Source organism: Hyposmocoma kahamanoa, unplaced genomic scaffold (assembly GCF_003589595.1).
Source record: "Hyposmocoma kahamanoa isolate Upper Pololo Valley unplaced genomic scaffold, ASM358959v1 244, whole genome shotgun sequence".
In the NCBI taxonomy this organism is placed as follows: Eukaryota; Metazoa; Arthropoda; class Insecta; order Lepidoptera; family Cosmopterigidae; genus Hyposmocoma; species Hyposmocoma kahamanoa.
The window spans coordinates 2,426,694-2,454,658 of record NW_020653761.1 but is presented as its reverse complement, the minus strand read 5'-3'; the positions used below and the strand labels follow the sequence as shown (position 1 = coordinate 2,454,658).

Sequence of the window (27,965 nt, the reverse complement as noted above, 5' to 3'; positions counted from 1 at the left end):
TAACTTGTATCTCAGGGTGACAAGCGCATTGGCAGTGCCCTTTGAATTTTTGCGATTTAAACCTCTGAGTAGCACGTAATTGTTATGGACAGGCGTGTCGCTTACCACCAGGCCCACGACTTGTTCGTCCCGTGACACGGTGTCATAAAAAATTAGAAAATGCTGCTCTGAAGGCACCACCCATGCTTGCACGGTCATCAAGAGGCCACCAGGGGCGACACAGGTCACAAAATTATACATTAAATTTATTTTTCACGATCTTTTACAATCAATAAATTATTCTCCTTTACAAAAGATCATTAAGGTACATAGAGATCTGGCGAATGCGTTGCATGTGCAACTCGCGAGTCTTTCGCAAACAAGCACATTCACCAAATCTGAATGCACCCATACTTAACATCATTGAAATCTTTATGCAAAACGACATTAACTGGGTAGTCTGTATGAACAATCTCAGTGAAGCGTTTACATTAATTGTCTTCCATATTTTTATCGGCCGACTTGCATAGAAATTTTACAATAAATATTAATTTCGTGTAGGTACAATAAAATATGAGTCTTATCAAATATCGCAATAAAAATGAAATTGTTGCGGTTGGGGTTGAAAGAATGGCTACAAGCTATTATTACTGGCTATAGTGATCCTAAAGTTATCTATTAGCAATTACTTCCTAAAATAATGCATTTGTTCTTCGTCTCACTCATCATCTGCGTTCAATTTGCTGTTATTCTGATACTCGTACGTATAAGTATGTGCCAAGTGTTCTAATTTAATAAAATCTGTTGCCCGTTCCCCTATCATCATTGTTGGGGCATTGGTATTGCCACTGGTAATCTTTGGCATAACAGAAGCATCAATAACTCGTAGCCCTGAGACGCCATGTACTTTCAAAGTATTATCTACAACGCCATGTGGTCCCATAGCGCAAGTTCCTACCGGGTGGAACAATGTCCATGAAGAATGTTTAATAAAACATCTCCAATAATTATCAGTGCCCCAATATAAGTGGTTGCAACCAGTCACAGGAATTTTTGGCATATATCCATTCACTTTCTTGAAGTAAGATGTATTTATCAAACGTGTTATAAATTTGATACCCTGGACAAAATTTTCCACGTCTCTTGGATCTCTGTAGATTCCTAGTTCGACAAAAGGATCATCAAGGGGATTCTTACTTTTAAGAGATACTTGGCCTCTTGAATAAGGATGCAGCATCACCAACTGGGTTATATCTATTTCTCTATTTAAATTAACTTCCGCCGTTGATAAACAATACGGTTTATCCAGGTTACAAACATTCTTACACAAAGCAAAAATGATCGGTGAGGCTCCTGCACCCGAATACATATTCAAAATCTGAAATTGAGGCCTCCTATCTTGAACACCATAACTACAGTTATCAACTCGAAAAAAACCACATTGTACTGGTAAAGGGTATGATCCAAGTTCTGTTACTGCAGCTAAATTCTGAACCACAGTCTGTAACCCACTTTGTCCGGCAAATACAATGCTCACAGTGCTATGATCATGAAGATTCTTTCCAACTGGCAAATCCGCAATTATGTTTATATGATGTTGTTTTAATTCTTTTCTTGGCCCAATTCCTGATAACATTAAGAGCTTCGGACTGTTAACTGCTCCTGCAGAAACTATAACTTCTTTGTTAGCGTATATTTCAATCATCTTTCCATTTTTTAGTAGAACTTGAACACCATAGGCGTGTTTCCTTTCTGATTCAATTAAAACTTTAGTGACTCTAGTGTACTTAGCTACTTTAAGATTAGGTCGATCCTTTGTCGACCTCAAATAAGCCTCTGCAGTGCTAGATCTTCTTCCATTCGCAAAAGTAAAATGTGGAATTGCAGCTCCAAATTTTTCGGGACCATTAATTTCTAGGATTCTTTTCACGCCTATTTCTTCTAGTGAATCCAAAAAGATTTCATTTTTCTCAGCATGTATGACGTTAGTTTGAGGTCTAGATACTAATACAGGGCCTTTGGCGGAATGTAAATGCGCTGTACGACGATCATACAACACAGAAGGATCTGTCATTCCTTCTAATTTCTTGTAATAGCGAAGAACAGTGTTCCAATCCCAGCCAGGTGCAATTTCATTCCATCCATCAAAATCTTCGGGTACACCTCTAGAGTAGATTTCATAGTTTACTGCAGAGGAACCCCCAAGAACTTTGCCTTGAGTGTAGTACAGGAAGCCTCCTGGATGAGCAAGACCTGTGCCGTTTTCGAAATAGGCGCGGTATTGCCAGTCCACACTCGTATGGGCTAGCGTAGCAAATAAACTCGGGGCCTGAAATTAATAACAAATCTTTCATTTCAAGACCATTCTCGAAACAGGTTTATTTAATTATTTTTTATTTCTTTATTTATTGTAAATATATTTACACGGTATTACGGTTACAACGAATGCACCGTGAAAACTAAGCTAATTATGAAAAAAAAATAATAACAATAGGATAAAAAAATAAAAATACATTATAATAATAACTCGATTCCCTAGCATTTCACGAAATCTCAAGCATTCACAACTCACAGCCGTCCATCGCCACACTAACATATAACATTCCGGTGCCGATGTCCGGTTCGTTGAGCATTGTGAGGGCATAGAGCAGCGACGAATTCCGATGCGATACTGTACATGCCCAAGGAACTGCGAATAGTTCACGACGTCACGATCTGAGATCTATTTTAGGGACGTCTGGGACAAAACTTACAAGTTGCCCACAAATTCAGGACAATCCGAGTCGCGCGTAAGACCTGACGAGCAACTTGTTATTCCTGAAGATAATTATATTGAAGAGTCTCCAGTAAATATTCCGTCGGATACAGAAACGAGTAGTAGCCGTACAGTTTTTTATATAAAAATCTAAGGAAATCTTTTTGGACCTTTTCTATTAATAATAAATAGGTAGCTTCAGGCGGGTGACACACAAGCGACGAAGCCTGAAGCTTGCTTGTCACCATTATGGACCATTCGTATAGCTCCAGGATCATGAAAGTCTCTGACATTACGGATTAGAAAGCCCAGTCTTCTAAAGCAGTCGGCAGCAAGTGTCACGATATGGTCATGAAAAGTGAGGCGCGAGTCAAAGACTACATCCTTTATAGAAAAGACACGGTTAATTGGCTCTGTACCAAGCACATAAATTGCACATGCAACGTAGAACGCGATACCGTATACATAAACGAAATACCTAACAATTCTATGTTTGAGACACTCTTGTGAAAACAACCATATACACAAAAATAATCATGTCTACTATTTGATATTATTTTTTTAAACACCGAGAGAACGCTATTCTACAACAGCGCGTGCGATGACCCCAATTTATGCAATGTGAGTGCACTGCGAGATTATGCGAATATGTGCGTCAATACAAGGCGCGCGGCGGGCGTGCACACTTTTTTATGGACTTACATTACTTGTCTTATTATACTATGGTAATAGTGTAATTACATTTTTTCTTAATTTTAAAGTGTATTTAACGTTTTCTCAAAATTTAATTACAACTAATAAAGTGACATCTCCAGTCAATTGCTGGTACCTGTAAAGGCACCTAGTTGAGTGAAGGAAAACTTTCATAGATTTCTCACAGATGGCGTTACGGCTATAAAGACGTTACAAAACCAAAAACGAAGACATCGATACCTCCAATGAACTATTTTTTTTTTCACAAAATTTGGGGAACATAATATTAGTAAATAAATACTTATGGCTGTTTACAAAAATAATAGCAAATTAACAAAAAATAAAGTTGACGTAGTGTTCGTTGGAGGTATTGATATGCAACAAGCACATAGAACAAAATTCGTAAAGGCTGGTGGTTCGTAGCTTAGTTGGGTAAACGTCTGGCACGGTTTGCTTATAGATGCTGGTTCGGATCAGCTGGTTGAAAGAAGCATTTCTTATTGTTCGATCTTTGTATTAAATATTTTGTATAAAAACCCACCACGCTTCCCGGAGGAGGGTCACCACCAGCTTCGATGAGCAGCACTCTCCAGTGAGGTATCTCACTCAATCGCGATGCCACCACTGCACCCGCCGAGCCAGCCCCTACCACTATGAAATCAAAAACTTCGCCATCTGTAAACAATCGTGAACACATTTTACATATACCATGGCGCATACCCACTTTCAACACCTTTTGGAATTCCCTGTGGAAATTAAAAAGTATTTTATTTGGAATAGTGACACTGTGTTTTTTATAGTGTCAAGTGACGGGACGAACTAGTCATACACGCCTGTCCATGACAGGTTTAGTGCCACTCCGAGCTTTAAATCGCAAAGATCTGAGGGGAACTGCCACTGCGCCCGTGTCCCTGAGACATAAGAGACACAAATAATAATCTTAGTACAGAGTACTAAAAAACCGGCCTCAAGAGTTCGTGGAATTATATCTATGTGCCAAACTTTATTGGAATCGGTTACCGGAAAGTGCGCGAAACCAGATCGTCTAGTTTGCTACCCTCAAAGGTGGAATATTTTCTTCAAATTTAAATGGGACCACATTGAAATATCCTCTTTCCAACAAAAAAAATAATTATCAAAATCGGTTCACAAATGACGAAGTTCGAAGTTCGCGTAACATACATACAAAAAAACATACAGTCGAATTGAGAACCTCCTCCTTTTTTAAGTCGGTTAAAAATAGCATTATTTCAATGAGATATAAGAAGCCATCGAGTAACGTAAGAAGTAAGCTATATCAAATCGAAATACATTCAAATTCATTATCGCACGATGTACGTAACAATGTTAAACAGATTTAAATTCATTGTTAACGCTAAGTAATCAGGGGGCCTACCATAACCTATTAAAACAATATTACTTTAACCTTACATAGACTTTTCGTACCACAACGAGCTTAAAGTAAGCTTATTGTAATGTTAAAACTATGATGTTTAATCGGCAGCTTTGTGCCTATTCATTCACTCAGTTCGTAGTATGACGTGACTTTCATATTTTCAGTTTTATTTTTTTATTTGTAATGATTAAAAGTTAAGTTGAACTTATTTATTTACATACATCTCTTCAATATTTTATTTATTTTTTATTTAATAGCACATAGCAAATAACTTTTCGTTAAGTAAAAATACGCGATGTTAATTTCGTAAACTTCTAACAGCGCCATCTATATGCTCCTTGGCGAAACTAACAGTTGACACTAGACTATAGTTACGAATTCACAACGTGACTATCAAGACTCAGCTTGTTTTATTTATTTTTTTTTCATGAAAATGCGGAATAATTATTAAAAACAACGTAATTTTAATAACTATAATTAACGTTAACAACAATCATCAAATATACAAACAAATAGGCAATCTGAAGAAACCAAAGCAAAATTTGGCATATGTCTAATCACATGAGATATTTGGACTTTTGTGTGATTTATAGACAGAAAAATAACACGTCCCTGTACAATGTTACATACGGTCGATCTTCGCTTTTTCAAATGCCACATCCCGTAATGCTGCAGCGACGAATTTTTATTAATACTTAATTGTTCTCACTGTCAATATTTTTGTCCATTTTATTACAACACTTGGAAAAATATTTGTTTTGACATTTGATGTACTTCCCCCTGACAGTCGTATCATGTACGTCATGTACTGTGAAATGGCCACGGTTGGCATTTAAGATGACGTTACGTATTTTCGATTCCCATGTTTGACACAGATCAGTGTAATGCTATCTCTTTTGACTTAAGACAGCACGCAATAGTTAAACAAAGACAATAACATGTTTATGTTTTCAACGTCGAAATGCATCATATACATATAACGTCTGATTTATATATGTCAACATAACATGTCCTTCAGTTTCCATAGTCTAAGGTCAAATCAATCGGACACCCATAAAAATCACTTCATTTCATTCCGCAATCGTTCCACAATCGGGCACATAACGCGTTTCATAGTAAGAAATTATTAAAACGAAGGACTTACGCAGCTACGTGTATCGGATTTTACTTTTGGGAGTAGACGCTCTATGAAATAGAGCCACATATTGAACTTATACGTAGACTAACATGACTTTTGACACCAATGTTGCTTGTTGTTAGTAAAATCTAAATCTAAGAGCGGTTACACACGGTGCGTATTGGCAACGATACAAACGCGCGTTTATGAAATGAAATATTTATGATTGCATCGCGACATTACCGTCTAATAGGTGCGGCATAGATGCAGTTGCTTATATTGAATCATTAAAAACGTGTATCGCGTTAACATCACATTTATATCGCTTATGAGTCGACACAACCTCAAATCGCTTTGGTCGTTTCCGCATTACAGCGAAAGTGTTAAATCAATCAGTTCAATCAAGACATACACTGATAAATTTTCCACGTTTGAAAAAAACACAAACTTACATCGAAATTTTACAAGAAAAACACTGTATTCTACTTTACATACACCAATGATTTTTTTTACACCAACTGAAATGAAGCCAATGTCCTTGCTGCTCGACCCAAGCAACATGAACAGTATTAGTACGGGAAAAAAATTAATTCGAGCTGCAGTAGTATCGACATTTCATTCGCGCGTATGTGTAGACAAGTAGCGACTGCATCGCTGCACACGAGCGGCTAAAAGTCACCATGTGTAACCGCTCTCTTTCGTATATTTACCATGTACCGGATAATGTTCGGGCCAACCGATGCCTGTGATAGCCCGACTTAGAGCCAGCAACCTTAGCACCCATATTACCAACGACGCAGATCTTGAATCCTGTAGAAATCCTAGAATATCGCTGAACACTCTATTTATATTTCTATTTAACATTTTGATTAAGTTTTTCTTTACTCTTGATGACTAAAGAAAGTCCAAAGTCCAGAGTCTTTTACCTGCTAGTTAAAGGAGGTGAAGTTTCTTCGTTTAACCGAGTAAAATCGGTATCCGTCCATCCATCGATTGCAGTATAATTTCAATTATTCGAAATATACCATCATAAAACATACCATCAAACTTATATTTTCAAAATTACAATTAGTAAGTATTTATTTAATTTCTTGTCGGAGAACTGACAGACAAACAGTCACTTAGAAAACTAAATAAATTTTCAAATTCTGATGATGAGTTCCCAGATATAAAAACATAGCAAAAAATATAGGTGATGCTACAACTATCTTATCCTGAGCTCACTAAGTACAATCAACAGCAAAAGTAAATGACTGTCACTTAGACCACAAAACCTGCAATCTACAATTGTTACATGTAAGATTTTTATAGTTAAACGCCGTTTTACTGCAGCTATACTAGTACAAAACAGATCAAGATCACAGTCCACACACCACTTATTAAACGCAGAGATGGCACGCAATATAATATAACAATAAGGAATTTTGTCTATAATTAGTTTTAACTAATGGTATGTTTAACAATGGTCGTTCACGGAGGCTTTATTAGTACAGATGTCGCTTATTGTACGTCGGTATTCTAATAGAAGAAAATTGTATCGTTTGCAGCTGTTGGTTTTACCTGATGTCCAAACTAGAGCTTTGTAATCTATTATTATTCTTTTGGATATTTTCTATTCGATTAATGTAAATTTTATAGTTGGGGTTCCAGACTTGGCTCGCGTATTCCAGGTGATTTCGTACAAAAACACAAAGATTAACACAGTGCCAAATATGGCTGCAAGGTCACAAATGATTTTAAAACATTTGCGCAGTCATTTTATAAACGTAAAAATTGAGCGCGGCAAACGAAATGAAAAGACGTTTTTTTGTTTCATGGTTTTCGCAGCGATGATTAAACGACAAAGATTTCATATCGTTGTCCTTGTTCTTCAAAATGTATTACAATAGTTCATTACCGAATAATCAAATTTAGCATTGTCATTTTTTGTTTCATCGTTTTCGCGGCGATGATTAAACGACATAGATAGCTATATACGCAATTTCATGTCGTTGTCCTTGTTCTTCAAAATGTATACAATAGTTCATTACCAAAAAAGCTAAAATGTAGCTTTGTCATTTTTTGTGTCGTTCTTTTCGCTGCGATTATTAAACCACAAAGATAATAAACGTAGTGTTAGCGGTTTGCTTGTGTTTAATAAATTGAATACAAAATGACTTCATATACCTCACCTTCTGAAATAAGACCTCGAACTGGTAAGTAAACATGGCAGTTAGATGTGTGTCGATCGTGTTCGTACGAATCAAAATGATTCGAACAGCACGCGTGACTCGATAACCCGGTTACTAGCTTCTAAATAACCCGATCATTTTAGAGTTTCATGGGTCGTGCGCGCAATATTCGACTTTATCATTATAATTATAGATATTATTCAACAATTCAAGATATTATTGTTATCTCGTCCACTCTCACATGAAGTCCGTTTGAGTCGAACATTTGTTCGATAGAACTTTCGTTCGATAGAACCTTCGTTCGATCGAACCAAAAAGTCAAGCAATCGATCAACGAGTCAACGGGACAACGGGTTAACGGATGAATGAGTCTATCAATCATTCATCCTAATTGCTCCGCGGCGTAGTCTCCATTACATACGTAATGGAGACTCCGTATATTTTGTAAGTTTAATCTGTTTTTCGGTATGTTGTGTTTATGTAAGAGGGCACTAGCTAATTTTAAAACATTAATGAATAATGAATTAGTAATTTTGAATGCTCATAAGTTTTTTGTTTTGTAACACCGTTAGTTTTTCTAGAAGGAAATTTTAGTGTCCTAAGTATGGTTTATCAATGATGCATTTAACTATAGACACATTACCCATCAGGAAAAAATAAAAGCTAATAGCGTAATTTGACACTTTTAAACGCCATAGAAGTATCATGAGGGACGGGTGACCCGCTAAAATATCGAACATATGATTGAATCATTTGACCCGATCACACTACGCACGAGTCATGATCTACCCGGGTTATCAAAAATGATCGACCGACACAACTCTATTGGCAATATTTTTATGATAATAAATAATAATAAACTATTTATATTTGTACCAACTTGGATCACTGGTGTTTGTTTAGCTACTTAAACTATTGTCAGTTACATACAAATTAGAATAACATCATTTTAATAATTTTATAACCTAAATCATCAACATAAAAATAAATTAAATTTCGACTTATATAACTTAACAAACAAACAAATTATCAGACAAAATGTATTATTGAATCCTAATTAGCACTATTATTAAAATAATTTATATGAACCCCGCCGTATTGAATGTTTTGTATAAATCCCTAGTGTAGATTTATAGACGATCGCATCGATGCAATCTCGCGTTTGCTTAGTAGTAGTAGAGCTCCTCCAGGAGTGAAAGAGTTCGTCCAGGGAAGTACTGCCAGTTTACCTATTTCTGCCGCCAAGCAGTAATTTTGAACTTTACTGCGTTCCGATTTTGAAGGTTAAGGGTGCTGGTGAAATTACAGGCACATGGGACTTGTCAACTTATATTACATTGACAACTTATTATATTATAGGGTGACGGGAGCAGTGGCAGTGCCCCTCAGATCTTCGCGATTTAAAGCTCTGAGTGGCACTGCACCTGTTATGAACAGGCGTGTAGCTTACCATCAGGCGCACGACTTCTTCGTCCCGTCACTTGATATTATAAAACAAATCGCCTATAAATAGCAAGTGTAGCGATGCAATCGCGCGTTTCACGAACGCGTGTTTGCATCGATCTTTTCAGGGGAGGGATTGAAGACTCTCCGAACAAAATTCATTGATAACTTTTTTATGCTGAAATCGGAGAGTTATAAAATTTCACATATTATTTTGTTTCATTTAGTTCGTATGATACGATCATGCGACAAAAGCACTTTTAACGTATGATCACATGTGGCTTTATTATACTAAAGGTAAGGGTTTTTTCCTCATAAAGTTTTTTTACACAATAACAACTGAAATAAATAAAATAAAATAAAATATCTTTATTTTCAGACAACAGGGTCCATAGATTGTTAGTAAACAGAAAAACCTTAATAACTATGTTAGTACTACAATAATAATAATAATAATAATAATAATAATAACACTTGCTAAAGGGTACACCGCTGTCGGCAGAGTCACCGAGGTGCACGAGTAGCGTGCAGCTCGTTGAGCCTGTCGAGCACTGCACCATCCAGCCTTCTTTCAACTACCTGTAAAAGACTGTTGGAGCTTCCCCTCACTCTTTGAATTAGAGAAGCAACTTTTTTACGCATAAGCGCAAAAAAGTCGTTTGTGTGCGCATCGGCAAACATGCCCGAAGCACTGCAGTGTCGAAGAAGCCCCACCATCACCCGGAACAGGTTGTTGTACAATATGCGCAGGGCGCTGTATGATTTTTGGGAACAACTAGTCCACAGACTGCTGGTGTAAAAAAATTGGCAGAATGCTTTGAACAGAGTGACTTTGACATTAAGTGTACAACCAGCAAATCTCCGAGCCAGCATATTCCCTCTTACAGACAGCGCCCTGCGTTCCATTTCTATATCGCAGTCATCCTTCAAGTCTTCATTCACAATGTGCCCTAGGTATTTAAACTGCGTGACTCTCTGCAGTGGTGAACCATTGAGGTACACTGGAGGGACAGAGTTTGGTGGTTTGTTTCTGCCTTTAAATACCAAGAGCTCACTTTTATTTGAATTATATACTTCAACCCATGTTTATTGGCATAATCCTCACAAATAGCCAACAATTTACGCAAACCGCCATTCGTAGGCCCCAGGAGCACCATGACGCGATAATTTTACTAAACCACAAAAATAATAGACAATAATGACCCTAACAATCGGCTAAAATAATCAGTACAGAGTAATAAAAAACCGACCTCAAAAGTTCGTAGAATTACATCCATTTGCCATGTTTTATTGAAATCGGTTACCGGAAAGTGCGCGAAACCAGATACATCCCCTAGTTTGCCACCCTTAGAAGTGGAATATTTTCTTGAAGTTTAAATGGGACCACTACTGAGGTACACTCTTTCCAATTAAAAATGGTTCATCAAAATCGGTTCAGAAATGCCGGCCGGAGTTATCGTGTACCACGCATCCAAAAAAAAATTGTCGAATTGAGAACCTCGTCCTTTTTTGATGTCGTCGGTTAAAAGTCGACATCATTTCAATACAATAAAGCACAAAACCGCACTTTCAAATATGTGATTAGTTATAAATCATATAAAATATTCCTTCTCCCGGTCGAGGTCAGACAGTCGCCTTCGGTTCGGGTTTTCAAGGGTGCTCTTTTGAAGTTTTGGGATTGTTCAGACTCCACATGTTAGAGCTTATGAAATATTTATTTACATTTGATATATTTATTAATAGTTTTATTTTGTGCATTCATTTTATTATAGACTTTGTATGTATTAATGTATCAACATTACTTAATATATATGTATTCGTATGTACATTTGATTTATTAAAAATGTATTTATTGAGTATAGTATATTCCATTTCTTTACTTATCTATTTTTAGTGCCACCCGAAAAACCAACTTTCCTCTCATTATTTCAAAGGTTAGTTGGAAGAAATCTCTTTATGGGATAAGCTCGCCACTGTACACAAATATTTCAATTGTTTCTGAAAATTTGTAAGTTACTTTGTGGTACAAAAAAGTGTTTAAATAAATAAATAAATAAAATATAAAAACAAAAGGGAACTTTATGTACAGCACTGTAAAATTTTCAAATCGTAAGCATACGCCATTTCTCTCTCAGACCTTACTTGCTACTTACATGTTGCTTTATTATTATAACAAAGGTACGAATTGATAGATTTCATTTTGTTACCACGCATCCTGATCGGGTGGGGAGTATACGGATACCGTTTTCACCAGGCAATGGTCGGAAGCACTCAGTGGCAGGGCATCCACAACCATAGAGAAGATGATGATGGACCGAATCGAAATTTAACACATTGAAGCGCGCGGTGGCCGCGCGTTTCAGTGTTGCAGAGATCGTATAAACTCGTACATTACAAAAATTCCTGCGCTTGGAACGCTTCCGCGGCCGCCTCTGTGTGGCTCGAGCGTAAACCGCTCGGCAAAAATTGCGCGCGATGCCTCGCCTACGCCTACGCCTCGTGGCGTGTTTTGTGTTATTATGTTGACCTCTCAACTATTTATTTAGGTGCTTGGCTTACTTATGACGTCTATTACACCATTTCGATACATGATGCAATGCTTATTCTGACACCGTTCGTTACAGATAAGAGTGACAGCAACAGCGAAAGTCAGTAACCGCAACAAAGGACTGTTGTGTGTCGTATTCTGATCAGACTTACATAACAATACGTACTAGTTTCAAATTCTCGATATACCCGAACAATTATAGTCAATATTATGGTACGATTGCATTAATAATTGTATACCCTTTTAATGTAGAACACAATTTAAGACCATTCAAACTCTTTCAAAGAGCGAAATTCTAATATACTAAAATATTTTTAACTACTTATATAGTGTGAATTACTTTAGGTTTAATAACATTATACATTATACAGGATTATGTGTTAAATACTGACAACCTCCCAGGACTGTATTAACATCGTATACAACAACTTTTGTTCCATGACTTAATAATACGTCAGATTTTAGTTCCGTACTAAAACAAAAATATTTACATAAATCGCTCAAAACTCTAAAACACAAGAGCGGGGGTGATGATCGTCAGGGCGCACGCTTGCACATTTGAACTTACGGCCATACCACCAAATACAAAATAAAAAGTGTCAGGTAGTACAACTAATAAAATTATGTTTTGTAAAAGGCCTGCAAACGTAGCTGTTTATGATGTTAGCAATATAGTCCTGCAAAGTTGTTAGTATTTTACAAATAACACTTGTGTAAATGTATTCTTTGTGTACTTGGTACTTGGTACTTGGTGTAACGGGCTAGTGTCCGCAACTCGACGTCAAGGCGCCTATTTGTGTAACTGGCAGTATGTAAGTTATTTTTCGATAGAACAACATTTATACCTTATATCTCTTGTAAATAAAAGGGCATGCTTATTAAGTTATCATGCATCTGTGTTATAGAGAAGTCTGTTCAAGGCACAAAAGACAAACACCATTAAATATTAGTATTTAGTATTATTTCTGTTTGTTTTCTTTTTACTAATATAGCTACTAAGAAAAGTGTTACTAACCTATTTATACACCCCGTTGTCTGAATTAAAAAAATAAAATATAATATAATAACGTTTTACAAGAATTTGTACTAAACAATTTTACAAAACTGACATAGATCCAAAACTGACATAGACCCAAGACTACTTACTGGCTGTCCATAAGGGCAGTATTAACAATAATTTTCGGATTAAAAATTTTACAGAAGAAGAAGATTTCTACATGCGTATTGTAAGCCTAGCAGCTGAAAGGAGCAAAGATCCGAGCACTCAGGTTGGCGCTTGCGTCGTTAATAATGACAAAATTATTGTTTCTATTGGGTGAGTTTTTGAAATAATTCTGACTTTATTATAGTCCCACATTTGACGACAATCTCGCCTCATTAAATACGTGGTTGATGGCAAAAACTATAACATACTTAACGTTAAAAAATAATTGCATATCATGGCAGTAAAACATGTTGACATTCATTAAACTTAAAAATTACACTTGAAATCATCACTATGGTTATACTGTTACTCTCATCCGTACGACAGCATCCCCAGAAAAGAATGACTAAGAAAGTTTAGGGGTAGCTCTTTGTAAATAAACATTTGTACACATTTACTATTTACAATATTTATTTTCGGATATTACAGATGAAGACGATCTGAAAAAGCTAAAAGAGTTACTGCCATGGATTTTTTTCATCCAAGTACGCAGAAGTTGTATAATAAACAAAAATAACCTTTAATACTTACAAAGTTTTTATTTCCCTATAGTTTTAAAGTTGAATCGAAATTAAAATCAAATCGTTTATTTTGTGATATATTAAAAAAAAAAAAATATTTATATCTCAATTTGGTTCAACAATGGTAGATCAGGTCCTCCCTTTAAGCAAATGTATGCTTGTGTTGGGAAAGCCTTGTAACTAAGCTTAAAACTGAGAACAAAGTTACATCAGTGGGTTAGTTTTAAGATATAATGATATTTAAAATGGAAAAATTAAAAATGAAAATAAAAAAAATTAATAAAAATTAAAAATAAAATGAAAAATGTTCAGTATGTAATGTGTATCAACTTGTGTGTGTGTGTGTGTGTGTGTGTGTGTGAGAGAGAGAGAGAATGTGTGTGAGTGTGAGTGCGCGCATGTGCGTGCGTGCGTGTGTGTGTGTGTTTGTGTGTGAAGAGATAGAGAGAGAGAGATAGAGTGTGTGTGAGCGTGTGTGCGTACCTGCGCGCGTATGCATGTTACGAGTATGTACTTAAATGATTTGTAGTGTTGTTAATTAAGGTATGTTTTCTAAGAGATTTTCCACTTCCTCATAAGGAAGGGTTTTCAACCATTCACTTATCGCCTTCTTACAGTCATATAGTTTCATGGGATAAATTCGTAACGTTTTGTTGATGGAGTTGTAAACATAACAAGCTTGCGAGTTGTACTGTCGACTGGCAAATGCTGTTCGGACAGTGCGTGAATATGCTACGATATCATTTCTTCGTTTATTTTGTTTATTTTTTTTTTTTTGTAGATTTATGTAGTCTTAGGGTCATGTTCAGAATGTACAGCTTTCTGACACTCATGAGGTTGCCGATCCTATATAGCACATCTGTGGAAACTCTAAAAGCTTTGAAATACATGACCTTCAAAAGGGCTCTTTGAGCTCTCTCCAAGTCAATAAACTTCATCCTGGTAGCTCCCCCCAAACTGGTATACAGTAAACAATAACTGACTGAACAAGAGCTACATAGATTTTGGTTAAAATAATATTAGTCATTAAGATAGATTAACCAATTAAGCTAAGTTAATACTTCTATTATAGGACAAAAGACCTCGTCGCTCATAACATGTAATAGTAGTTTATGCGAGTGTTACATAATGAAAAGCATTAAAATACGAGTGTGGGTTTCTGAAACGAGCCAACAGGCGAGTATCATGAAAACATGACACGAGTGTTTTATTGCCTAATTATGTACAGGTGCTACACTACTTTATCTATACACATATTATGAGCTCTCTATGATGTGATAAACAACAAAACAAACTAAATGGCGGCAATTCAAAACTTTTCTCACGCATCCTCACGCTACCGTAGTTTTTTTTTTATTCATAGACAAACTAGAGTCGGCCCTATCCTATCACATCGTTGGATATCAAGTAACGTGTGAGATTTGACAAAATTGTTTGCAATTGATATTTCATTTCGAATAAAACTTCATCTCGAATAACATTAGAATTGAGTTCGAATCAAATTGTTTTGTTTTTCAGAGATGTTCGAAAGAAGGATGGCGATATCCCGTGAATTTTGTGACGACGTGCATCAAAGAGACTTATCAATACTTGTGATTCATTAACATAGCATCAAAAAGCTAATTGAGCTCAGACTGTAGAAGCTGGGGTTATAAAGTTGATATAGGTTATGTTTATAACATTGTCCTGTATTTAGCTTTACATGTTTGTTCGTAGTAGCAGAAAACAACAAGTTTTCAGTTTGTTCCCAAAAATAATAAGTAACTTGCAGAATGTTCCCAAATCTGCCAAACTCTGCCACATTTAATACAACGTTAACATTTGCCACAATGAAAATGAATAAAAATTATATCTGCCCAAATGGCAAAAATCTGCCACAAATGGTCACACCGGCTCAATCTCAATGTGACATTGACATTGGCAAGAGACCTCTTGTCAAAACGTTCCTTTGCTAACCTTCGTATCTCTCATTTAACTATTGTCTAAACATTTTTGTGACAATGTATTTTATTTTTTACTTTATGTTATTATTGTTTAATTGATTATTTGATTAGGTATTTTATAGCTTTGATGTTTTATGTGAGTACTATAAAATAACCAATACTTTAGATAGGTAATCATGCTTAAACTGAAACGTGCGTACAAGAACGTTATCTAATCTATGGTCAAACTGAATCAATTGCGTTGTGTTCTTGCATCTATTCCAAAATACATTGTTTTGCAATTTCTTTATTCCCGACTTCTAAAAATATACAAAAATATATTAATAACTAGGTATAAACTAAAACGTAAAATTATACTAGCAAAGTCTATGAACGGCACTTCGTTGATTTTGGGTCAGCTTTCGCCGGGTTTCTTTGAATGTAATAATAAAATCAAATTTGATGTTAATATTAAGCAATAAATAACATTTTCAGAGATGAGAAATTTGTGGTAACAAAACAGTTTATCTTTATGCTGGTCGTAATTTGCAGTTTTAGAACACATCATAGAGGATTTATGATATGTACTCGTATGTGTGTAGACAAAACCTATTAACTCATTTCAACGTAATTATGACATTATTATTATTATATTATTATTATTATATATGTTACCGGAAATGTATGAAATCTAGTAATTGTAGTATACAAATCCTAGGAAATGTATACAATTCCGAAGCTATCTAGGAAATGTATAAAATATTGTTTCAAAAACTATTTGTTACATAAATGTCCTAGAAAATGTGTACAATTCCTAGGAATTGTATATAATTCCAATATCGTATTAGGAAATGTATAAAAATAATGCTTTCTGTAATAAAACACGTTGTTAAAATGAGAATAATATTTTTTATTAAAGCACTCATTGCCCAGAGGGACTTCCGCGTTTGTATAAAAAAACCTAACTTAACCTAAATAATCCGATTCGTTTCTGCTCAGAGGAACTTCCGCGTTTGTATTAAAAAAAACCTAACTTAACCTAAATAGTCCAATTCGTTTCTGCCCAGAGGGACTTCCGCGTTTGTATAAAAAAAAACCTAACTTAACCTAAATAATCCGATTCGTTTCTGCCCAGAGGGACTGCGACGCGCGTACGCACTGACAGTTTACGCGGCACTAGCGCGATCGCCTGATCAGACGAAGCAATACCCTCCCCTCGCCCCGCTATCCCCGCGTACCCATTGAAATCTCAAATGTTTTACATTTCCGATTGCTATTTAGGAAATGTATAGATTTCCTAGGAAATGTGTCTAATATAATTTATTTTACACATTTCCGTGCGATTTTAGGAATTACATACATTTCCTAGGAATTGTATACAATGACGGATTACATACATTTCCGGTAATTTCCGGTAACATATATATAAAGCTACAAGTTCTTACTCACTGATAGAAATAGAACGCATACTTCCCGATATGGTGGAAAAAAGATATTTATACCGTTGTACGCGGATAGGCTCCAAGGCAAAGAATCAAAATTCAAAATTCTAAATTCAAAATTCAAAATAATCTTTATTTCATAGGTAAGCATTATTACACTCGAAATCGTCACAATATTAAACTCTACCGCTCATTCGTAAGGCAGATTCCCCTGAGAAGAATGAGCAAGAAACTCTAGGGGTTGCTCTTTGTAAATAACATTTACAATATTTATTTTTTTTATTTGAAACATCAGAGATCGAGACTACCTCCATGAGCTAAACGGGTTACTACCACGGATTTTTGTCAACCAAGTACGCAGAAGTTGTATAATAACCTTTAGTATAAAGTTTTTGTTTCACTATAGTTTTAAACCTCGTGAAAGGCAAATTTTGTATATCAACCGGAATCTTGTTATAGAAGCGTATACATTGCCCCTTAAATGATTTTTTGACTTTGTGAAGACGACTATCAAGAAAAGCTAGTTTATTTCTATTCCTCGTATTAATGTTATGTCTGTCACTATTTTTCATAAATAAATTACTATTCCTTTTAACATAAATTACATTCTCATAGATGTACTGTGAGGCTAGTGTAAGAATGTTAATTTCCTTAAACATATCTCTCAAAGATACTTTGGGGCCCAGATTGTAAATTGCCCTAACTGCACGTTTCTGCAGGACAAAGATTCTGTTGATATCGGCGGCATTACCCCAAATCAAAATGCCTTATGTCATTAGACTGTGAAAGTAGCTGAAGTAAACCAATCTAGCGGTTTCGACGTCTGAAAGTTTCCTTATTTTTTTAATCGCGTACACTGCAGAGCCGAGCCGTTTTGATAACTTACTTATATGGGGACCCCATTGCAATTTAGCATCTAACGTTATACCTAGAAATACAACTGTATCCACAAGATTCAATTTTTCGTTTCTAACTACAACGTTTGTTACCGTCTCTCTAACATTGGGTAATGTAAATTTCACACAATTTGTTTTTTTCTCATTAAGAAGTAGGTTATTAACAGCAAACCAATCAACTACTTTAGATATAGCATTGTTCACATCGTCGTAGGAACATTGGTGCCTTTTAACTTTAAATAATAAGGAAGTATCATCAGCAAACAATACTATCTCATGTTTTACACCCTCCATAAGGCTAGGTAAGTCATTAATATAAACTAAAAACAAAAATGGACCTAGAATTGAACCTTGAGGGACACCCATGCTAATTGCAGATCCTGACGATCTCGTACCGTTAACATCGACCCTCTGTACCCTACCACGCAAATACGATTTAAGAAGGTCGAGATCACGTCCCGCCATCCCATAATGGCGAAGTTTCCTGACCTGTGTCATGGTGCACACAATCAAAAGCTTTGGAAAGGTCACAGAATACACCAATAGCGTCATGTGAGACTTCCCATGCATCAAATATATGATTAATCAACTCGACACCAGCGTCGGTTGTAGAGCGACCCCGAATGAAACCAAATTGTTTATGAGACATTAAGTTATTACTATAAAAATAGGCACACATCTGATTTAGAATAATTTTTTCAAATATTTTACTGAGAGTTGGTAGTATTGATATAGGTCTGAAATTGGTGGGGTCAGAAATACTACCAGATTTGAAAAGTGGAATAACTTTACTTTGCTTCATGAGGTCAGGAAAGACACCATCATCAACACATTTATTAAAGACACAGGCTAAATAAGGCGCAATACAATCAACTATAGAACTAATTACTCTGACTGAAAGACCATCAAGATCAGCAGTATTTTTTATGTTTATAGACTTAAAGGCTTTAACAATATCGTTTGGAAATACATGACGGAACCTTAAATTAGTGATACTAACTGCATTATTTTCTTTTAGTAAGGATTCAGCGGCGATGGGAGATGAATTTAACGACTTAGTAGTCAAAATTGGAATGTCAGTAAAAAAATTTTCAAATATTTTAGCAACTTCTGCGTCTGTGTTTACAATTTTGTCATTAAATCTTAGTTGAAAATCTAAGTTACGAGGTTTGACCCTTCCAGTTTCGCTGTTTATAATATTCCAAGTCGCTTTTACTACATTCGCGCTGCTTTTTATTTTATTAGTTATAAACAATGCTTTGGCTGCAACACAAACACGTTTAAACATTTTCGAATATTTCCTAACAAAATCATTGAAACTATTACTAGTGTTATAAGTCCTTTCATCGTTAAGATCATATAGTCTTTGTCTACTTTTGTGAATTCCTACTGTCGCCCAATCACTAAATTTCATTGATGAATTATTAATAGTTATGATTTTGGACCTAAAAACGTTATCACGTTCACTTTTGACTATGTTGAAAACTGAATTATACAATTTATTGGGATCGTTAACGTACGGAAGTTCAGTTAGTTTAAGCATTACATTATTTCTATAAGCTTTAAGTCGACCATTATTTATCGGAACACATGTGATATCCTTTTTTGGCATTTTGTCAACAGTTATATTAAAAGTGGCCAATTGACCGCAGTGATCAGAAGTTAATTTATTTATAATAGATTTATTACTAGGTACGGCGTTAGTATAAATATTGTCTAAACAAGTGGCAGTAGTAAAAGTTATTCTAGTAGGCACCAAGAAAAGATTTACAAGATTATAACATTGGAAAAATGATATGAACCTACTGCTCATCAAATATGAGAAGACCTAAATGTGGAAAATATGAAAGAGTGATCAACGGCCTGTAACAACTATAATATATGGAGGGAATATTTGTGCACTTTTATGAGGTACACCCTGGTCAATTTCCGCCGGAAGTAAAAAATGTTCGAAATTCAAATAAATAAGATGGCCGACATACAAATTTCAAAGTCTCCTATCACGGAAACTATTAGTGATAGGTAGGAGGTGCTCGAAGGAATGTCATAGATATTAATAGTGGTCAACTGCCTGGGTTAAAAAAAATCATGGTGGCGAATTCAAAATGGCGGCCGAAGAACAACTTGCTTCGATCCGGCTGAAAATTAGTATGCGGGGGTCTTTAGGAGTCCTTAACCATAATTTGGGGTCAAAAGTTTCTTTTCGCCATTTTTTAATATGGCTGTCATATAAGCGTTTTTTTCGTCAAAAGTGGCTGCCGAAACGGACTTGCATGCGGAGGCCTCTAGAAGTAAAATAATATAATATAAAATAATTTAATATAATAATAATTTGTGATCAAAATTGGTTTTTCGCCATTTTTAAATATGGCCGCCATAGAAGCGTTCGTTAACGGCAGAAAAAAAAATGCTCTGATCCCTTTGAAAATTGGCATGTGTGGGTTTCTAGGAGTGCTTGATAATAATTTGTGATCAAAAATGGTTTTACTCAATTTTTTAATATGGCCGCCATTCAACAACTAATAAAAATTCTCTATAGGTGTTTCATAATTTATTTATTTATTTAGGTTCATCAACAATAGTTACATCGATACATTTACATTTTACATTGGTAAGAGTATTTAAACTAGATGCACAACTAATTAAAGATGAAACACAGCTTGCATTAAATTGAGCAGGATAGTCTTAATATTACATTATATCAATACCATATAATTGATTGCGGTCGAAATTTATTTCTCGCCTTTTTTCAATATGGCTGCCATACAAACTTTTTTAGCGCCAGATAAAAATTTGCTCTAATTCGATTGAAAATGGACATGTCGGGGTCTCTATGAGTAAACACTCAATACTCAAACAATAATTAGCGGTCAAAATTTCTTTTTCGCCATTTTTCAATATGGCTGCCATTCAAACTTTTTTGGCGGTAGATAAAAATTTCTTCTAATTCGACTGAAAATGGCATGGCCTCAATCACAATTTGGGGTAAAAATTTTGTGTCTGCCGTTTTTGGATATAGCCGTAATTTTTTATATAGGTAAATGGCTATTGAAAAAACTTGCTTTGCTCGGACTGAAAATTGGCACGAAAATATTTCTAAGACTGTTTGATTTGACCACTATTTATTATCAAATAATTAGTGGTCAAAATATATTTTTGTAATTTTTAAATATGGCCGCCATTAAAGAGCTATTTAAATTTTTTTCAAACAAAGTCCTAAGTGCCGAGGCCGCAGGCCGGGGTCCGCGGTGAGCGAAGCCTGAAGCGTCTGCACGCCTTCGTATGGAGGTAATTATATACGGAGGCGTAATAGATTACAAGTACAAGATCTCACAATTGTAAAAATGTAAGGCATACTTCCCGATGTAGTGGAAATGAGATACTTATTATAGCGTTGTTGTATCTCGACCATATCTGTTAGATTCCATTTTCTTGAAAGCTATGCCAAAGAGAAGTATTTAGGCGGAAAAAATGCCAAACTACTGCTGAATTTCCTGTACTATGAATACCAAAACAACGATAATCCAGAATACTCAGACCAAAACCAACTTAGAAATGTTCGTTTCTTAAATTGGTCCAAATCGGGAATTGTTCCTCATCAAGCGCCCATAGCACTAACTGCTGTGCCACCGAAGAGCATGAGCACACCCCGTAAACTGAACCCGGCCACGCGCCGCAGGCCGAGCCCGACCCCACCGTAGGTGGGGTACAGGGCTCGTTGATAATATGAATTATACCCTACACACGAAAACGATTGTAATATGATACAGTACACAAACATATTCTTTCAGATATAATGGTATGCCAATCGGGTGTCCTGATTCTAAACTCTCGTGGGAGAAAAAAGGAGGATTGGAGGATAGGTTACTATATGGTATGTTCACTAACGCTTAATACACTTTCGGATACATCAGATGATTTTAATGTAACGTTTTATTTGACAATGTACTTGTAGCTGCATCAATATATGTGCATCTGCAGCGCTCGACGCGCTGGCAAACACTGAGTCAAATTTTGCTCGCGCTTCGTATTTACATGCCGATGCATTCTCGCCGTCGCAGTCTCGCCGTCTCAGCAGTGCATCGTATCTCCGCGAGAGTGGCGTCACTGAGGCGATGTACACCCGGGATTTTACAATAAACAATATGCTTCCTGATCCTGACTCGACTTTCACTACTCAAACAACTGAGAAGCCTCCAAATACTCATTTTAAAAAATACGTAATAATTACAATGTAAGTAAGGTTTTTTTACTTACATTGCAATACCAACATATTTTTTAATGCCGTGCAAGTACATTGTTTGTAATATAAATTTCTGTTACTATGAATTTATTCCGAAATTGTGTTACATTTACAAGTACCTTATCAAGCAATTTTATTAATTTAAGCAATTGTTAAAACCGTTAAGACAATATTAACCAATATTTAAATAGGATAGTAATGAAATTAAATATTTAATTCTAAACACATCAAAGATTTACGAGATGGATTCCATCATCGAGTATATTATATACTGGCTGGATTCCATTTACTTCGTGTTTTGTTTGTGAAATTAATTTATAAGTATACAGTCAATTTATTTTACCTTTTGTGATCAAACAATTATGTTTTAAATTCTTTGTCAACTAAACAGATTCAATTATAAATCTTTCTTCTCCAATTACAAATTAATCTTTTTCAATTCTTTTGGGAAGGGAAACCTCAGTTTCTACTACCTATTTAAAATTATTTTGTTAAATAAACCTTAATTTCCATTACTTATTTAAAATTTTTCGAGACTCTCAGAGAGATTTGAGAACTTCAGATTCCATTATCTTATTAAATTCTTTTGGGAATTAAACCTCAGTACCATTATCGCTTTTAAATTCTTTGGTATTGAATGAATTTCAGTTTCTGTTATCACCAAATATAAATAAATATTTCATTCCCTTTTGTACATGGTCAAGAGCACGTCATCCTCAAGCTTGATGTACTCTTGACCGTACAAGGTGTCGATTTCTTTTTTCGAGAATGTTTACGTAACTCGTCGAATACGAATGAAGTCCCCAACCCGCGTCAGGCCAGCACTATAGTCTAAATAGTTGGCCACGACCGTGCCACCGAGCGGCAAGAACAAATGTATTAAAATCACTATCACAATCAATCGACTACACAGCCTCTAGATCCCTTATAACAGACGAACAGTTTCTTTCAACTTATCTGACTAATAAATCAGATAAACACTACTGCGACAGCACGTAAAAAATTGCAAAGTGTATTATAGTGATTCCCTGTACAATTAGATGCTGTGATAAAACAAGTCAAACTTCGAGTTTTCAGAAAGATAGGATTTAACCTGTTTAGTAGGATTTCACCTGTAAGTAATTATTTTACATTATATTTTGTTGCTAATTATTACACAACAGTGTATACCGGAGTGTTCATCTCTCACTGGTCGGTTTTTGTAAAACAAAAGACGTCGGTGATAAGTAAGATGCACCTAATTACACTTTTACTTACTTTTTTCATTTCCTTCAAGCTAGTGACGTGCCGATTTAAATTATAATACTCGTACCAATTATGTTGTTTTAATGAGTCAAAGACTATTTACTTTTCTACTGGCAAGCAATCAACTTTTGTATCATTTCATCAAATAACCCATTTATTATCATTTCGACAAGTTACATAATTAGTTTTGTTCACTTTGAGATGCTCTTTTGTTTAGTACATTGTCAGTTTGGTACTACTACTACTACTACGAAGTCAATATTATATATATATATTATACATTGTCCTTTTTTAATCTAGATAATATGTTCCTACCAGTATAAATACAGCACAACAATAGGACTGAAAGTAAGAAGAAATTAAGAACAATGTTTAATACCAACAAGTTTCATGGTCAACCGTGACCATGAGACCTGTAAAGGGCCCGAAACGTCGGTTTGTATGAAAAAACAAATATACGCGATTTAAATCCGGAAAAATAGTTTCATTACCAACAAGTTTGCCAACTTAGTATGTAAATATCATGTTACGAGTAGATAATGCCGCGATATCTTTGTTATAATACCATCTTTAAAGAAATATTTCAAAATATAATCTGTTTTTATATTTAATTAATTCCATTTTATCGATAAATATGACCTTAATTGCGCCAATCAGAACGAAGCAACCCGCTTCACCCTACCTCAAGCGGTTGACAGAATGAATTCCTTGCAAAAAATCGTATATACATATAGACGCCTAGTCTATTGGCTGTATCGTCGATGATTAAAATGTATGAAGCACGCCACGAAGCCTCGCTCTAAGCGACATCGCGCGCGACTTTCGCAGAACAATTTATAGCATGCGAGAGGCTAAGCGCGGCGGGAAGAAAATAATGTACGGGCGAACGAAAGAAATGCTTTGCGCACTCTCAACGCGGTAGCCGAGAGAGTGGATATTTTTACGTGTGCTCTGAGTGATTTCTCAAAAACTGCATTATTTATAATAAGTTATACATGAATAAGTTACGTATATTTAGGATAGTACATTAGATAATAAGATAGTTACGCTATCGAATTAGGTTAAGTTTACCTGTAATGTTAGCGTAAGAGAAAGATAAATAAATAAATAAATAAATGTCACGACTCAGAACGGCGCACTCAGCGGCAGTCGCAAAAACAAAATATTTTATGTTATTCGGAACAAAAGATGGATACTGAAATATTTATTAGTGAAATATTAAATCGCCCACCAATCTGGATGGTAAAATGTAATCTAAAGTTTTTACAGTCATTCGCGTGTACTCATAAAACTTGTCAGGATATTTCCTGTAATCTTCGTACGAGTAACAATATTCGCCATATTTATACCGCTCTTTATTCAATTTGTGGTTTCTTTCTCTCGTATTCAAAATTTCTTATTTAAAATATGAACTACTTTCGAGGCAAAGAAGCGCCACTTTAGATGTCCCATGTCTAAACACGTACACCGCAGTTGCCCAAAGTCGTGGCCAAGCCGATGGCCTACACCAGCTCCATATCCCATCCCATACCATATTATGGAGACCTCTGCCCGGTCGTGGGATATACAGTGTTGATGACAGTATACTAGACCATGTCTCCTATTACAGTTTGCCATGCAGAAATGAACGCAATTATTAACAAAAGCTCAACAAGCGTCAAGGGCTGTACCCTCTACGTAGGACTGTTACCTTGTGAAGAATGTGCCAAGGTCATCATACGTTCTGGCATAACTGAAGTTGTCTATATGAAATATCATAAAAAATACAAAGGGTCTTTGCCAATGTTAAAAGATGCAAATATCAAACACTGGTAAGTATGTTGCATAAACTGTGTATAGATCCAAAATTTTAGTTTACTTAGGAAAATGCTTTGTTGGCTGAGAGATGATGGACCTCCATCTGTACGTTTAGGTCTAATCAAATTTTTATTATCATGGAACTACAAAATTATTTGCACTTTGTAGTTTCAAGACGATGAAAACTTTGTTATAATTACTAAACAAAGATCGAACACTTAGAAAAAATCCTTCGATCCGGCTGGATTCGAACCAGCGTCTCCTAGTAAACCGACAGACGCTATGCCAACTAAGCCACTGAACGAACCAGCGGACCGTACGAAATATTCTATGTGCTTGATGTATATCTTTGTTTTTGTATTTAACGACTTTTTTGTGTAGCACCATCTGTGACAAGAAGAAGAAGGAAGAAGAAGACGAGTGAAGAGAAGTTTTTCTTCACTCAAGTAATTTCACAAAAAATAATTGAAAGTCACAATTGAATGTGAAACATCGTAACATTCAATGAAACTTAATTACAATGACAACTAGTTATGGAAACTTAACACCTCTGTCAACTCACAGCCAATAAAGTTTTTTTCTAAGTACGGTACCGCAGTACGTACACTCAGAAGAAAATTTGTTGACGGAGTTTTATGGTGAATTACACCAAGTATTATAAGTAAAATTCCAAAACTGCATGTAAATTAAAAGCGACAATAAGGTTACTATACCCGAGGAGATATGATTTTTTGTAGGTGCAACCGCCTGCATATTGCATAGTACCAATCAGGTCATTTTTTGTGGAAAATTGTGTCAAACGTCATTTACATAACGTTCCACTTTCCAGACTAAATATGACTGTTTACATGGCTTGACGGTTGAGCGGTTTACATGATGCTGAATGTACTTATTCACAATAAAAAAAATGCTAATAAGTACGATCACCTCGCACTCACCCTAACAAATTTCAGCGAAACAAAAAACCCCAATCGCCTATAGCTGCCGTCGAACCTATTTGGACCTTATTGTAGCGTGTCCTTCCTTACACTGCAGGGCCTTATGAATAGATCCCGGTTGTCGTTCGAATTAAAATAACCTTAAAAAATTATGCAAGGTTTTTATTATCATCCATTTTCCATTTTTTCATCAACGTTGTATTTTTTTTGTTTTAGGAAATATCCAGAAATTGAAGAGTTTAACGTATACTTTGACGAAGATCGACCAAAGGTGCTGTATAAAATGTGACTGTACGTAATGTTTTAAGAACATTAGGTACGCGAGCGTGTTAGAAAAATTCTATGAGATTCAAAAGCACAATTTAAGTAAATCAAATTTATTTCAATTAGAGGGTAGCACATAATGTAAGTAAGTAGCAAAAATTGTTTGCGAACTAATAATAAAAAGCAATACTTCCAAAAACATGATTCTGTTTTAATTTATTAAGTTGGTACAAAACAATAAATAATGTTTGTAATAGGAATTGAAACTATTTTTCCGGATTTAAATCGCGTATATTTGTTTTTTCAACACGGTACCTGTAAAGGGCCCGAAACGTTGCTTTGTTTGAAAAAACAAAAATACATGTGAATCATACACATATAACGTCTGATTTATATATGTCAACATAACTTGTGCCCTTTAAATAGTCTAAGCCTATAATATATAGGTATGTTTGAAAAAACAAATATACGCGATTTAAATCCGGAAAAATAGTTTAATTTCCTATGTGTAACAATCACGAAAACCTAAGAACACAAGTAACATTCACAATTCAGTCATTTTTGGCAAATGTTTATCTTCTTTCACAATCTATCGATAAAACTATCGACAACAACTACATAACTACTTTTTCCCCCGCGGACTCCAGTGCATTGACACGTATTTTAAATTGCTGTCTATACATAAAATCTAAAGTGGTGTTAAAAGTGATTTTTTGCAAAAATATCTCATACTGCCAGATAGCCCAGCTAATTAGCTACGCAATACATAAATTAGTTTCAAAATCGGTCTAATAATAAAGATTATAAACATAATTTCATTTCACAACCGCTCACAATTTTAAAAAGTAATATCACAAAGTGAAGAACTTCTAATGCGAAATTCACTCTGAGGTTAATGACCGGCCTTCACAAACGTCACTGCGAGGACGGCAAGCGGACAACGGCATTGGACACCCAACTGTGACATCACTACTATTCACTACGCACACTTAGAACGAGAAACTCTCATACGCATCACCTCTCCAATACGAACCGTGAGTCACCAAACCACTAACACATTAGCAGAGGCACCCGTGAATTGTCTTTCTAAGTAAGTGTCTTAATAAATTGGACGGAAAGCGAATTTGTATGCGAGCGTCGCGACCCAACCAGATTAGATGACCCGCGTGCTTGGCTTAGTTCTTTCTTGACTGGACGGAAAACAAATCGCACTTATTTTGAACGACTTGAAGGTCGGCCACTGTTTTGTGACCTCTGATACATCGTAGTATTAGATACGTTATCACACGATTGTTTATATTTGTCCATTCTCGATGCCAATGAAGCGAACTCCGCCATCGGCGACACCAAAAGGCGACTCGCGAATGTCGATACCCACCTTCACAGATGTA

The 27,965-nt window shown here is 35.6% G+C and overlaps 2 protein-coding genes across 3 annotated transcripts; one reads left to right on the top strand and one right to left on the bottom strand.

Moving 5' to 3' along the window:
• Positions 1-64: 64 nt before the first annotated feature.
• LOC113228812 (glucose dehydrogenase [FAD, quinone]-like) lies at positions 65-6,890 on the bottom strand. Its single transcript, XM_026462209.1, has 3 exons — positions 6,651-6,890; positions 3,969-4,102; positions 65-2,308 (listed from the first exon to the last, which is right to left on the bottom strand). Exons 1-3 carry the CDS (start codon positions 6,802-6,804, stop codon positions 698-700), a joined length of 1,899 nt encoding a protein of 632 aa, XP_026317994.1. The 5' UTR covers positions 6,805-6,890; the 3' UTR covers positions 65-697.
• Positions 6,891-8,108: 1,218 nt separating this feature from the next.
• LOC113228802 (deoxycytidylate deaminase-like) lies at positions 8,109-26,763 on the top strand. Of its 2 annotated transcripts, none has more exons than XM_026462193.1 (5): positions 8,109-8,135; positions 13,303-13,417; positions 21,879-21,961; positions 25,185-25,386; positions 26,527-26,763. In XM_026462193.1, exons 2-5 carry the CDS (start codon positions 13,320-13,322, stop codon positions 26,597-26,599), a joined length of 456 nt encoding a protein of 151 aa, XP_026317978.1. In that variant the 5' UTR covers positions 8,109-8,135; positions 13,303-13,319; the 3' UTR covers positions 26,600-26,763. The 2 variants fall into 2 exon arrangements, with proteins under 2 accessions (XP_026317978.1, XP_026317977.1); XM_026462192.1 differs by lacking the exon at positions 8,109-8,135 and adding an exon at positions 12,293-12,315.
• The last annotated feature ends 1,202 nt before the right edge of the window (positions 26,764-27,965 follow it).